The sequence below is a fragment of the Pyrgilauda ruficollis genome, unplaced genomic scaffold (assembly GCF_017590135.1).
Source record: "Pyrgilauda ruficollis isolate IOZ18807 unplaced genomic scaffold, ASM1759013v1 scaffold43, whole genome shotgun sequence".
Lineage (NCBI taxonomy): Eukaryota > Metazoa > Chordata > Aves > Passeriformes > Passeridae > Pyrgilauda > Pyrgilauda ruficollis.
In genome coordinates, this window is record NW_024525823.1 from 6,486,089 (window position 1) to 6,499,441 (window position 13,353).

At 42.1% G+C, this 13,353-nt stretch overlaps 1 protein-coding gene across 1 annotated transcript in view; it reads left to right on the forward strand.

Moving 5' to 3' along the window:
* The first annotated feature begins 3,286 nt into the window (after positions 1 to 3,286).
* The window catches only part of CRYBG1 (crystallin beta-gamma domain containing 1), a 94,529-nt gene continuing 84,462 nt past the window's right edge, over positions 3,287 to 13,353 (forward strand). The window contains 1 exon segment of the mRNA XM_041478086.1: positions 3,287 to 3,525. Coding sequence (XP_041334020.1) covers positions 3,287 to 3,525 — 239 coding nt within the window.

The following is a 13,353-nucleotide window of genomic DNA, read 5'->3' on the forward strand; positions in this document are numbered from 1 at the left end:
GAATCTCAAATGTTTGCATGCATGCACTATCCTGAAGGACATTTCACACCTCTCTCGTATTGGAAAAGAAGAAAAAATATTTGATGACAAAGTTGATGATAGTCCATTCATATTTTTCTGTAATTTGTGTATGGATTTTAGTTTGGAAGTTTATTTGTTTCAGAGCTATTGTGCCATATATTGGAATAGTTCTATATTAGAACAGAGATTGTTTCTGTTTTGAAACAATAAAAAGGGAGAATCAATTATTTGATAGTATTATCTCAACCTGTGTGTTAGCTGATTTCTATAACAACTTCAAAAATTTCGAGCCTATATTTACCAGATTATCTTTGTAACTCTAATACTAGTATGTTTCAGGTTTAGAGGGGTTTTTTTGGTTCTTTTTTAAATCTCACATACAGTTTGCAGTCAAGCAAGACTATTGGGTATGGTGAAGTCTAATCTAGATACTCAATCATCTTCTTTTTCACCATACTGGAATGATACCAAACAGGAGAAGGATGATTTGTTGCATAATATCTTTCTAAGGTATGAAGTACTGTGAACTGTTGCAAAATTGTGTTGGTTCAGATAAAGCTAGACTGACTTGTTCTGTTGCATGTGTCTGAATTAAACTGACATAAACTGGCTGCTGACATAAACATGACCATCATTTAGTTTCCTGAATGACTGGCTAATTCTTATGAATGTCTATCTTAACTAATGACCTTAAAAATGCCTTTCCTGACTTAAGTGGTCCAAACCTTCTACATAAGACAGGTACAACTAAAAGTACAGGGCCTCGACAGATCTGTTTGGATTGAAATCACACATTGTTCAGACACTGCAATATTTAACAACCAGACTTTAATTTTGGCCAAAGTTTGAAAAACAACCAAAACAACCAAATCCCTTCACTTTATTTTTTGTATCAGGATTTTTTAGGATATGTGAGAACTGAAGCACAAATGCTGGATACCTCAAGGATTATGTGGAATGCACATTTCTTATATGTGTCTCTCCAGAGACTTATGGAACTCTGCACATTTTCTAGGTACTCTATGGTGCTAATACTAATCTAGACCCTGCCAAAATAATCTAAAAGGATTTGAAAAAATGCACGCCTTGCATTTCTCCCTTTTCTCTCTTATGTCATTGAAACAGTATGTTTTCCGGCCAAACACATCTTTCTTTTTCTTTTTATTTTTTCTTTTTTTTTTTTTATTGTTTTGTTTTGCTTTTTTTTTGGTGTGGAATGAAGTAGCACAGCTCTGCTGAACTCCTGGTCCAAATCTCCCTGGTCTGCTACCAACTGAAGGTATCTAATGGGTAGAGTGGCAGGGGAAGACACACCATGACTGCAGTGGCCAAGACTCCTTTCTCTCCAGTGCTGTTTAGGTGAGGTGGTTCACCAACACCAATTAATTTACCTTTGCTCTAGCACAGCAGAATCCCAATTATAGATGACACCTAAATGGAAATGTAGCACACAGACATAGTGATGTGTTTATCTGGCTTCTTCAGTGGTGAATGTCAGAAAATGCCATTGTTATGTGTGGTTCTCTAGTCAAGGAAATAGAAAGGAATAATTTTTGGCTAAAGTAAGAGAAAAGATGTAGCTATTTGAATATTTACAGTGTCTACCCAATGTCCAAAAATCCAATCCAGCTATAGCAGGCAGGACTTTCTCCTTTGTTCCTAGCCATCCGTAAAGGACAGCATCTGCCTGCCATCAGGTCTCCTGTCTCTGTCCTTGGAAATACTTAAAATCCAAATGGATATGGTCCTGAATAGTCTGCTCTTGCTGACTCTGCTTGAGCAGGGGGCTGGACTAGACAACCTTCAGAGGTCCCTTTCCATTTAAAGTGTTTTCTGCTTCTACAATTTTCCGGCTTATATAGCTTGCTTTACTGAAACTGACTTTTATTCTCAATTCCTTAGCAGTTCCTGAGAATACAACTATCTTTCTTTTCAGTTCTGCCCAATTTTGGCATGACAAATACTTAATTTTGGGAAAAATAACTTTACTTTTAGGTTATTCTGTTTAGTTAATCACTAACCAAATAAATTACAAACCAAAAGAATTGAATCTTCTCCCCAAACAGGTGTACATATTGCTTGGGGTAAAACTGTAGCATCAGTAAAACTTAGATGCTCAGCCAACTTCTGTATATTTTGTGTTCCCCTGCCTTGCTCACCTCCTTTTCCTTCTGCCATAAAAAAAAACCCCGGCATTAATTTATATCCATCAACGTATGTAGTGTTTGAATTTAAAGTTTTTCCAGAATACAGACTTCCAACATTTTTATTATGTCATCTTAGAATTTTTAGCAGAGAATTGTAACATCTATGTCGCATCAGTAACAAGCAAAAATCAGAACCAAAACCACAAGAGCCCTAAAAGCTCCTTACATCGGACAAATGTGTGCTTGTTAGACGCAATTTAGGACAGACGGTATCCGTCAGCGCACAGCAGCATTTCCTAAGGAAAGCTGGACCTCAGGATCATTTAAGAGAAGATTCCTAAAAGCACCGAGGAACACATGGGACCGCCGGGTCCTGGCAGGGGCCGGTCACGATGCGACCCGACACGATCTTGCCCGCTGCAAGATGTCTCAGCCTAAGCCTTCCCGCGGGAGCGGCTCTGCCTCGCTACGGAATCCCTTCCTCGTCCTCCTCAGCGGGATAACGAGCCAGCAGGGCGGTCAGAGCCAGTTTATTCCCAGGGAGAGGGATAAGCAGCTAATTAATTAATGTGGCGGGCACCGAGACAAAAAGCAGCGCTGCAAGGTTTGGGGTGCGCTGGCTCCTGAGCCCCTCGGCTGTACAGCTGACTTTCTTTATTCGTGTTTTTCGCCTTAAATGAGGAGGGGCTGGGGGGCGGCCGCGGGAGGATGCGGAGCCCCCGGCGCGGCGCGGGCGGGCGCGCAGCTTTTTTTCCGCGCCTTGCACAAGTGTCCGGGGCGCGGGGCACACCTCAGGGTTAGCAGAAAACAACAACAAGATAATGGCCCCTAATGCGCACCTGGGCACGGATCACACGTGGGCCGCTCCCTTCCTGTGCGAGCGGCGCGGAGCCCGCCTGCCGCGGCGCGGCGCGGCTCGCTCCGCGGGGAGGGACCGACGCGTCCGGCGGTGGGCAGGCAGGGAGGCAGGCAGGGAATCACCTTATTAAACGCATACACCGGGGCGGGCGGCTACCACCGCCGCCCCGTCCATGCCCGCGGAGAGCCCGAGAGCGCCGCGCTCGCCCCGCTGCCGCTGCCGGCGGGAGATCGCCGCGCACAGCCCCGCAGCGCCCGGCATGGCGCGGCGCGGCCGCTTCCAGCGCCTCTTCGGCCGCAGCGAGTCGGAGGACTCGGAGCCCGAGGGGGCGGCCGCCGCCCCCCGCCGCCGCCCCTCCGCCGCCGCCGCGCCCAAGCGGCGCCCCGCGTTCCCCCACTGGCGCCCGAAGAAGAAGGAGCAGCATCCCCGGGAGGGCGGCGGTGCCGCGCCCGCCTGGACCCTGCCGCCCGCCTCGCACCTCGAGTCCCCGGCCCCGCGGTAAGCGCGACACCCCTGCGGGAGGTGGGGGGAAACGGTGGTCGGGCACGGCCGGACGTCAGGGGTTTTTCTGTCGAGGAGGGAAGAGCGTGTCCCGCAGCCGCATTCCCGTCCCGCTTTCGCTCCAGCCTGCTGGCGGAGCGGCGCCCGAGCCGTGTTGACAAACAGCAGCGCCCGTGTGAATAAGTAACAGTCAGCCTGTGCCCGGAGCAGGGGGAGGCTTCCTGGCCCAAACCAGCCTCCTAAGGGCGGCTGGCATGTGTCAGTGGCTTGTGCTCTTCTGCAGCAGTGGGCTTGTTCTGTGCTCGCGTTTTCTGCACGTAATAGAGGAGGAAGATGAAAGAGAAGGGCTTGACAGCATTCTGCTACAGCGCTCCCCATAGCTGTTGCTCCCCAGTGTGGTCCAAGCCTCCCATGAGTAATGACTGTCTAGTGCATGCTGGCTTCTTGGGGACACAGGTATTCCCCGGGGGATGTTTAGAGCCTGTGGCCACAGCACAACGAACCTCAGCGACACGAGCAGTAAAACCTCTGACGTGAAGGTAATTCACAGTAGCATATGGTGAACTTGAGGCTACGTCAGGAAAGGGTTTGGTTAATACTGCTCAGATCTGAACATCACAAGCCAGGCAGTGAGAAGCTGTCAGTGCTGCTTACATAAAAAAAAAAAAAGAAAAAAAAGAAAAAAAAAAAGTTGTGAGCTATTGATCTCTCAGGTGTTTGCTTCAAATTGAGAAATTTGTAAGTTTCAGAAGGTGGTTCTGTATGAAAGTGTTAGTACTTGCTGAAAAGTAGACATGAGGTAGAAGTTAGAACTTGACTGAAGTATAGTCTAATTATGTTTGTATTTTGTGTTGAAATGCATTATTGAAGACTTTGAACACCAAACTCTTTTGTAAAAGAAAAAAAAGTGCTTATGTTTACATATTTTTAGGAAAGAGAAAATAAAGTCAGCTCTTCAAAACTTTTAAACTGGGAAATGATGTATTTCAGAATGCTATTGAGTGGCCAAGCTCAAGGCAATGCTGCAGGTGACCTCAACGAGGAGCAGACCCCTCTTTTGCCTTCCAAAGGCCAGATAAAACAGAAGGGGATGGGATCACAGTGCAGCTCAGGGTGGAAGGCAGCCCCAAACAAGACTGACTCTGAATTCACATCCCAGTTGTTCAGGACTGTGTCCACTTGAGTTTTGGGATCTTTCAAGAAGAGAGAGTGCACAACAACTTTGGCCAAGCTGTGTTACTACTGCCCTGTGTGGAATAGTTTCTTCTGGTAGAAGGCTGGAACATATTTCTATTCATAGCTTGTGCTGTGCCTGCCGTGCACTACTGAAGAGCCCCGTGGCTCTTGGTGACCCTCTCATGCATACTCACAGGCAGGTGATGGGTTCTCTCTGTGGTCACCTCTTCCCTAGGCTGAACCTGCTTCCCCAGCCACTCCTCAGGGCAGGATCTCCAGCCCCTCAGTATCTTGGGGCCCTGTGCTCTTTTTATAAGTGTATTTTGTATTGAGGGGCCCAAAACTGAATAGAATATCTAGATGTGGGCAAATGAATGGTGGCATAGGAGAAGCGGCATAAGTCTTTAATCTAGGTGTGGGTTCCTTTTTCTTCCAGATACCAGGATGTTTTTACTGCATAAATTTGTTTTCAAGTTCTGTGCCTAAATTACAAGAGAAGTCTAATAATTGCAAGTCTTCTGAAAGAACAGGGTTGTAACTGCTGTTACAAAACTCTGGGGGTTTGGGTTTTGGTCAGGGAACCAATCCTTCTGCTATTGATGACAGGCTGGGTTTATGCTTCAGAACATAAAAACACACCTTATGTCACCATCTTTAACTGCAGTTGGTCACCTTCCGAGGGCACAAACTTCTCTTGTTTGTGTAGCTTTCTACCACCCTTGCCTTCAAAAAAAAAAAATGGAACAAGCTAAGCTTTTAGTATAGAGCCAAAAACACAAAATACAATTTTAAAAATATGTTGAAGATTATGATAGCACTTCTCAAAATACATGGTTTGAAGTATTTTATTTTTATTGCATCCCTGTTAGGCTGTAATGCTTGGTCTCAAGAGTACTGAAGAGGACAGATAGAGCGTCCTGTTAACAGGGATGACTTTGAAGATATGAGATGCTTAATTAGTGGCTGTGGTTTTAGCTATGGTTTGGCACATGGCAAGCACAACAGCTGTCAGTTTGAAGACACCTATTTATATGGTGCTCCAGTTTAAACATTATCCTCAGCTCTTTTCCTTGTCTTATGTTATTTTTTCAGATAGCCAGTACTTTTCCTTGCTGTTAGTTAATTATCTGGAAGAGCAGTACCCAGCATGGCATAAAACAATCTTGTGATAAAAACCAAACAAGCATCCCAGCTCCTGAAACTTGAAGATACAAGGATGCATTCTCCTGTCTCTATGAAATTTATGTTGGACTGCCTGCATTCATGGGTGTCAGGACAGCCAGATGAACTCTTCTGATTACTTTTTCCACCAAAAGCTTGTAGAATCTCTTTCCCTCAGCTAACAGCTGCATGTTTGAGCCTCTTAACAGAAGAAGGTGCAGTGAAAAAAAAAAAAAAAAGAATTACAGTTGTCACTGTGCTATAGGTAACCATCTTATTAGGAAACCAATTTTTACTTGGTCTCTTGGAGGTCATGTCCTTATACAGCTGTCATGGTTTGGACTCTGAATGATCTCCACCCAATGGCAACTTTAAAAATGAAGAGGATGGCTTGGAATTGAGCTTTGTAGCAGGAAGTTGACTAGAGGAGGACAAAAAAAAAGCTGTTTATCTTTGGGTGTGTTTGTTTAGCAGTGTTTCTCACAATGTATGCTACCCTATGAATCTGGAGCTTTTTGTACTTGATGGCCAAGACCAGACAAGTTACTTGGTCCAGTTATGAGTTGGCTACCATAAAAATGACAGTAGTTAGATTCTTGCCCAAGATGTGTCAGTGTAATCACTGTGAAAAAGGAGGATATTTTTGTTGCTTATTACTTCCTCAGTTTCAAGAAGCACAGATATTTGATATTGGGCATGTTAGAAACACTACCACCAGCAACATTCCTTGTTTTTATTACTTTCTCCTGGTTGAATGAACTCAGCTCACCTTCATCAACATGCTAAATACGTAAAGGCAAAGAAACCTGTGCAACTGTTATTCTACAGTGATTTGGCAAGGAAATAAAAGATATTAAGGGTTCAGTAATAGCATTAAAATAAGGAGAGGGAAACAGCATTAGGCTGCATTGAAGGAAAGTTAGACTGTGGAATTATACCTTATTTTGAGGAGGAACATGCACATCCACAAGATATGTGGAATGTGAAGAAACATTATGTTTTTAGTGGAGAAAGTGTCAGTGAGACCAAGATCTTGTATCTCTTCCCTGCTTCCATATTCTTACTCTTAAGTTACTCTTCTGTGACTTCTGTGTTAGAAGAGGTAAAGGAGCTGTGCTTCACAGCCCACATGTAATATCACATTTTGGAAAAAGATGAAGAACAAATGCTTCATCCTGTGAAAAACAAAGTGTGTAATAACACAGACTATTAGCAGCTCAATTGACAAGAATAAAATGTAGAAAACTGTTATACAGTTTGTTGTTTTGTGAAGTACAAACCCTCAATTCAATGTACTTTATATGGGTAACTTCACATTTGTGTGTTGTCTGGTGAAAAAAGAAACATTCACCTGTGCTCTTTTGTAAGACTGAATATGGATTTCTGCAAGTGTTCTAGTTGCACTTAGTGGGAGGTGGAAATGGAAAAGGGTAGTTTGGTTTGTTGTATAATTCTTAATAATCTGTAATGTACGCATAACACATTAGGAATAAAGACTTAGTGTTTAAAGTTTTTTTATAGGGGAGTGAAGATCTTTTAAGATCTCACAATCAGATAATTAAAAGCATAACTTCCTTTTCTGAGTTCTTTTCTGTACTGTGACCTAATGAGGAAATTGATCCTTAGGAAAAAACACCCATGTTTCTAGAAAGATACTAAGATAAGAGGGATGACATGCTAAAACATTATTTTTTTTTGCATTTTTTAAGAAGTAAAAAATACTGTCCTGTGAAAATGTAATGACATCTATGCCATGAAAGTAATAGTTTGTTTCTCCTGCATGAGTTTAACATCAGCTGCTGCTTCAGCTGTTGCTGATTTTGTGGGTTTGGTGGCTGTGTAAACACCAGGGTGAAGAACACTCTCTTTTTCATTTTGTCCTTTTCAAAATCAAATGTCTGAGAAATGTGAACCAGTAAGACTGCTGATGCCTTCCTGGTCAGCCTGCTTGGATGTCAGGCTGTGAAAGGTAGATCCTGGTAGAGTGGCACCTCATTCCTGACTGCTGTGGTGCACAAAAATTGCTGACTTTCTTTGCTCATGCTTTTTCACTTAAATTAGAAAAAAAATCTTATAAAAAATAAAGAAGTGAGTTAGTGGACTCATGCATTCACAAAGATTTCTCTTTTTCTTTTTTTTTTTTTTTTTTGGTGTTTCTGGCTTTGTCGGATGTTTATTTGAAGAAATGGTGTACCTTACTGTATCCAGGTGAATCTGATCTACAATAGTGCTGAGTTCCATTCAGGTAATAGGAGTTCAGTACTGAAAATTTAAATGCCTGTTAAAACAAGGACTGTTGTGGAAAAGCAGGTGCTATCCTACTCAAACTAGGTGCCAGTCTTGGCATCTCTGGTTTTTGTGTGTCAGATCCACACTTGGAAATAGTGACAACTAAAAATAGAAAGGTGTTTTGGGAAATTACTATTGTAAAATACCGCTATATAAACCACCCTGGAAGGTGCACAAACAAAAAGTTCTTATTGAATGCAGGTACATACAGTTGGCACTTAGTAATGCATGGAGTGCTAAAAACAATGTTAAATACTGAATGCGTACCAATTCAGTGAGTACCACTTGTCTGAACGAGAAAACAGCAGTTTTCAGTCTCTACTCTTTCTCAGCACACCTATCTCTTGTCTTTTCCTTTTCTCCTTGTCTTGGTCCTTGCTCCTACAACTCTGTCCCATCTTACCCTCTCAGGATTTACATCATGCAGTTTATGTTGCACACTCTAGTGGATTTCTGCTTGCCTGGAACAAAGAGAAGAGTGGTACTTTATTGTACCTGTGATGATCTCGGGGAAGAGGCAGGACAACATTTGTGGATAGAAATTAGTATATTACAGAAAGGTATATGTCAATATAATTAGTTTCTTTTACTTCATATACACCCATATCCTCTAATTTCAGATATCTGCATCTGAAATAGTTCTTCACTTTATAATGGAGGAGGGCAAATAGTCATGTCTGGTGTGCAGTGCATCTCACCTTAAGGTGAGTGTTTAAACCAGGCTAAATGAATTGCACCTTAGAAGTACAAGTTTTGTCTCATTGACTTTAAAAGCTGCCTGAAGGTGACACCTTCAACATCTAAATTTGGGCATCTGAGTTCCATCAATGTTACCCAATATGGGGAGTCCATAGGCTGAGTCCACAGTCTCCTACTTCCATGTGGGAGATGTTACGGTGCAAAGTCAAACAGTTGTGAGCTTCAAAACCTGTGTTCTGGTTTTTCATGTGCAACGCTAAGGCACCTTCTTTGTTCACAAGCAGTCTGGTTTGAGAGACTAATTTTTGCATAACTTCTGTTATTCAGTATATTCTGTTATTCATTTCCTTCTGGTTAAGACTTTCCAAGTTTCTTTAGAGAACTGGGATTGATCCCTACTCCTGCATTTTCTTGGGATGGCTGGGAAAGGCATGGGAAACAAACCTTTCCCAGACAGCTTGAGAAAGAGAATAGGGGAAGCAGGAGAAAAGGGAGAGGATACTACTACACCTATGGTCTGATGTGCAGAAGTTCAGCGTAAATAGTAATGCTTAGGAAAGTTAAATTCTGCTGGAAATATAATCCTGTGATAGGAAAGATGGAGAACTGTTAATACTAGGTGGTTCTTCCTTTAGCAGCTTGCAGTTAAAAATAGAATAAAAACATGAGGACCTGTTCTGTCACCAGAGGTTCCTGTGCAAGGGAAAAAAAAACCCTCCTTCAGCTTTCAAAAAAGAGAGAAGTCATCAGTGGTTTTCAGGTGTGTAATGTATCTGATAGTGGTGTATCTTTGTATACAGGATTCTTATATTTGTCACACCAGCAAATTTTCTGCTGTACATCTTATCTTCACATGTGTTTGTTCATGCAGCCACATACTGTCATCAAATATTTCATCATTTGGTGCTCCCTTGAGACAAGAAGGGAAAGATAGACAAAGACTGATTGATATAAGAGATTGGCCTCCTTTAGTGCTCTCTGGGGAAATAAAAAAAACCCATAGTATTTATTTAAAGGAAATAAGATACCATTTTCTGTATTAATCTGGAACTGTATTTGGAAATTATTAAATAAAAATTTTTGAAAAAAGTTAGTTGGATAAAATTTCTTCATAGTGCCTGAATCCTTTACTCATTTAGAATTCACAATTATAAACTCAACCAAACGAAAATTTAAAAATGTCCTGAGCTATGTAAATTTGTAAAACAGACATATTTGATGAATTCTCCAAATCCTGAGTTTCAGGTAGAGCTCAATGCCAGAAGCAAAACTGCTGTATTTGTTGTCCCAAAATAGGTTCTTTTATTCTGTGTGCAAGGGGACAGTCCACACATATAGTCAAGGTATTTGATTTATTTACAGTTCTTTTGTTCTACAGTTTATTTATTGTTTATTTACAGTGCAGAAAGGGGTGCTGGTGTCAAACCCACAAAAGCAGCACTACCAAAACATTTCACTATACATTTTAGCAAATAGAAGCCTTAATTCATTTGCTACAAGTTTCATAGTTCTCTTATTAATTAGTGTTCTGTCTTCTATTGGTTAATGATTCTTTCTTCTCATGCTAGTCAGTCCCATGGTGTTTCTCTTCTCTTGAGCCGATGGGTTTTTGGGTCAATGATGTGTGGTTGGGATCTCCTGCTGCAGAATTACCTTTTACCCAGTCACAGCTGGTTCAGCACAGTTGCTGGGTAAGGTTTATTCGTTTCTTCCTGATCTTGGGGGTTCTGCCCAATGTCCTTGTGGCCCATAAATTCTGCATTCTTTGTGTCTGCTGTCAGTGGTACATCCTTCTCCCCAACTTTGTTAACCTCCCTCTGGGTGCGAGATCACTGAAACCTGCCAGGCCCTAAAGCTTAGCAAGACAATTCTACCAACCAGTAATTTGTCTTTCTAACACCTGCACATCACTTAGAGCTTGTGGGCTGCTGTCTGTTTCACTGACTAAATCTTTCTTGTTGATGAGACTTGAATGTATGCAAAGATCAAATATCAAAAAACCTTTCTTAAGAAGGTTTTTATGTATTTAACGTTTTCCAGCATTTTGACAAAAGGAAACAAAATTTTAGTAAGGATACATTATTACAGTGCTCCTTGTACAGTTTAATCACTCCATAAGTATTCTAAGAAATATAGGCAGACAGAGGGGACCATGTGCATCCTTTAACCAGCTTTTATATAGCTGGTCTTTCTTCTTTGTAAGCTACTTCTGTATTGACTCCAGAGTATTTTGAAATGTTTCTGGTGCCACATCTGTGGTGCTGCTGTTGAGGCAAGGCTGTAGGTCGTGAATACTGTCCAATGCCGTTCAAATCCGGAAGGACTAGTGCCCAAATTCACAGACTATAAACAGCCAAGCAGAAACATTTGAGTTGCATGGCCTGGTGGAAACCATAATTTTCTATTTGTCCCTTCTTTATGGCCAGGAGCAGGTGCGACAACGTAGTCTCTCAGGGCTCATGGAGGGTCGTGTGGATGACTTGTAATTAATGCTAGGAAAGTGGGAGAGAACCTCTTAAAATCAGTGGGCTGGTGAGAAGAGGCTGCTTTTTAGGAAATGAGGAGATTTTCTGTTTTTTTCCTGGTAGAAGGCTAGCAGAATTTCTCATGCTGCAACTTGTCCCCCTTCTCTCTCAGTCCTTCCCTGTGCACCTCCAAGGACAGACTGGCTCCTGTTAAGCAGCCATTCCAGGAGTTTCTTGTATCTTATATCCCAGCATCTAAGCATCTTGGTGGTCTTTCTCTGTACTCTCATAATTTTGTTCACTTCTCATGCACAAGTAGCCCCCACTGCCAAGGGCTGATAATGCTTGATGGTAGAATGATATGAAGACCAAGTCTTGCAGAGACTTGGCACTGAGAAGTGCAAGGTAATTCCAAGTGTCACTGTTGAACCTGTGGATTTCTGGGGAAGTGCCTATAGTTTCTTATTCTTTGACTTTCAGAAGATTTTACTGATCTGTTTGATTTGGTTTCCATAATTTTAATTCCTTGAGAACCACCAGTGGGATTTCATGGGGGGCATTCCACAACAGCCAGGGAGCTGCTGTGGGATTAGCAGTCCTGACACATTTTCCTACCTTTGGCTGGGAATCCTGTGCCACTTATGAATTATTTAGTGAGGAACCAGTAATTATTGTGACAGACATATTTAGGATTTTTGGTATAATATAAACACATTTGGCATTAAATAAAACCATATGATTATTAAAAAGATTCCATAACATTATACTGTGATCTCCATCTTCAAGGACAGTGTTTTGATGATTCACCCATGGTTATACTGTTTTACAGATAAAGTACAAATAATTCATTCTCCATGGCATAGGGAGGAGACCTGTAGATACATGCTGGAGCTTCCCTGTTGTCCCCTGTTGAAGCATCTTTGTGACCTCCCTTAGCTATGTGCAAAAGCTGCAGGAGTAGGGGAGAAAACAGGGATGGAAATTATAACATATCGATCTTACATTCCAATAGAGAATTGAAATGAAAAGATTATGTTCTTTTTCTTTGAAGATTTGTGCACTTGGTGAAGAGGAAAAAATTGTTGAGTCTGGCAGGCTGCAATTGTGTCATCCTGAAGCCTTCTTTTTTCTAGGCTAAACAATCCCAATTCTCTCAGCCTTTCCTCAGAGGAGAGGCTCTCCATCCCCCTCATCAACTTGGTGTCACTCCTCTGGACTTGCTCCAACAGTTCCTGTCATTCCTGTGCTGGGGACCCCTGAGCTGGATGCAGCACTGCAGCTGGGGTCTCCCCTCCCTGGGTTAGAAGTTGTGCAGAAGCAAGGTACCTTCTGTTTGGAAGCACCATGGCTGGGTTTGTCTACCATTAACCAAGCCAGCTTCATGCAATCACATTCTGTAGAGATGCAGATTGATTGACTGGGCTGATGGATTGGTTTTTGCAGCACTGAGAATAAGCTCACATCCAGTCAGCCTGGAAGGGCGAATGTGCAGGCACAACACCCAACTAACACTGTGACATGGCTTGTAAACTACAGCTGCTTTTTACCTGGCTGATTTGGACTTGGGCACATTAGACACAGACATCTGCCTCACCCCACCTTGTAGATGTATTCCGAGTTAAGTTTGTGAGATTCTTCTGATTTGTGGCTGGATTCCTTAACTAATTCAGTGGGAGGTATCCTTGTCTGTTTTCAGTTTAGGCAGTAAGTAAGAAATTGTTTTCTCACACCTTTTGTCTGTGTTGTTAGTTTACTGACTAATCTCTCCCAGGCTGTGGTGGCTTGGGTTGTGTGTTTATCAAATGTCTAGAATAATGGAGTCTGATTTTGACTATGCAAATAATAAATCACAGCACAAAAGACCAAAAAAAAGTTGGCATCTTTCAAAAGCTCTCAGTATATATCATTTGCAATTTCAGAGCGGAACTTATCAAGCTTTTTAGTCCTTGTGTAATTTAATGGGCGTGTATGAGGTGAAGAATTAAAAAAGAGGCTGAGAGGCCTATGAACATTCCACAGGGGAGTATTTTAAATA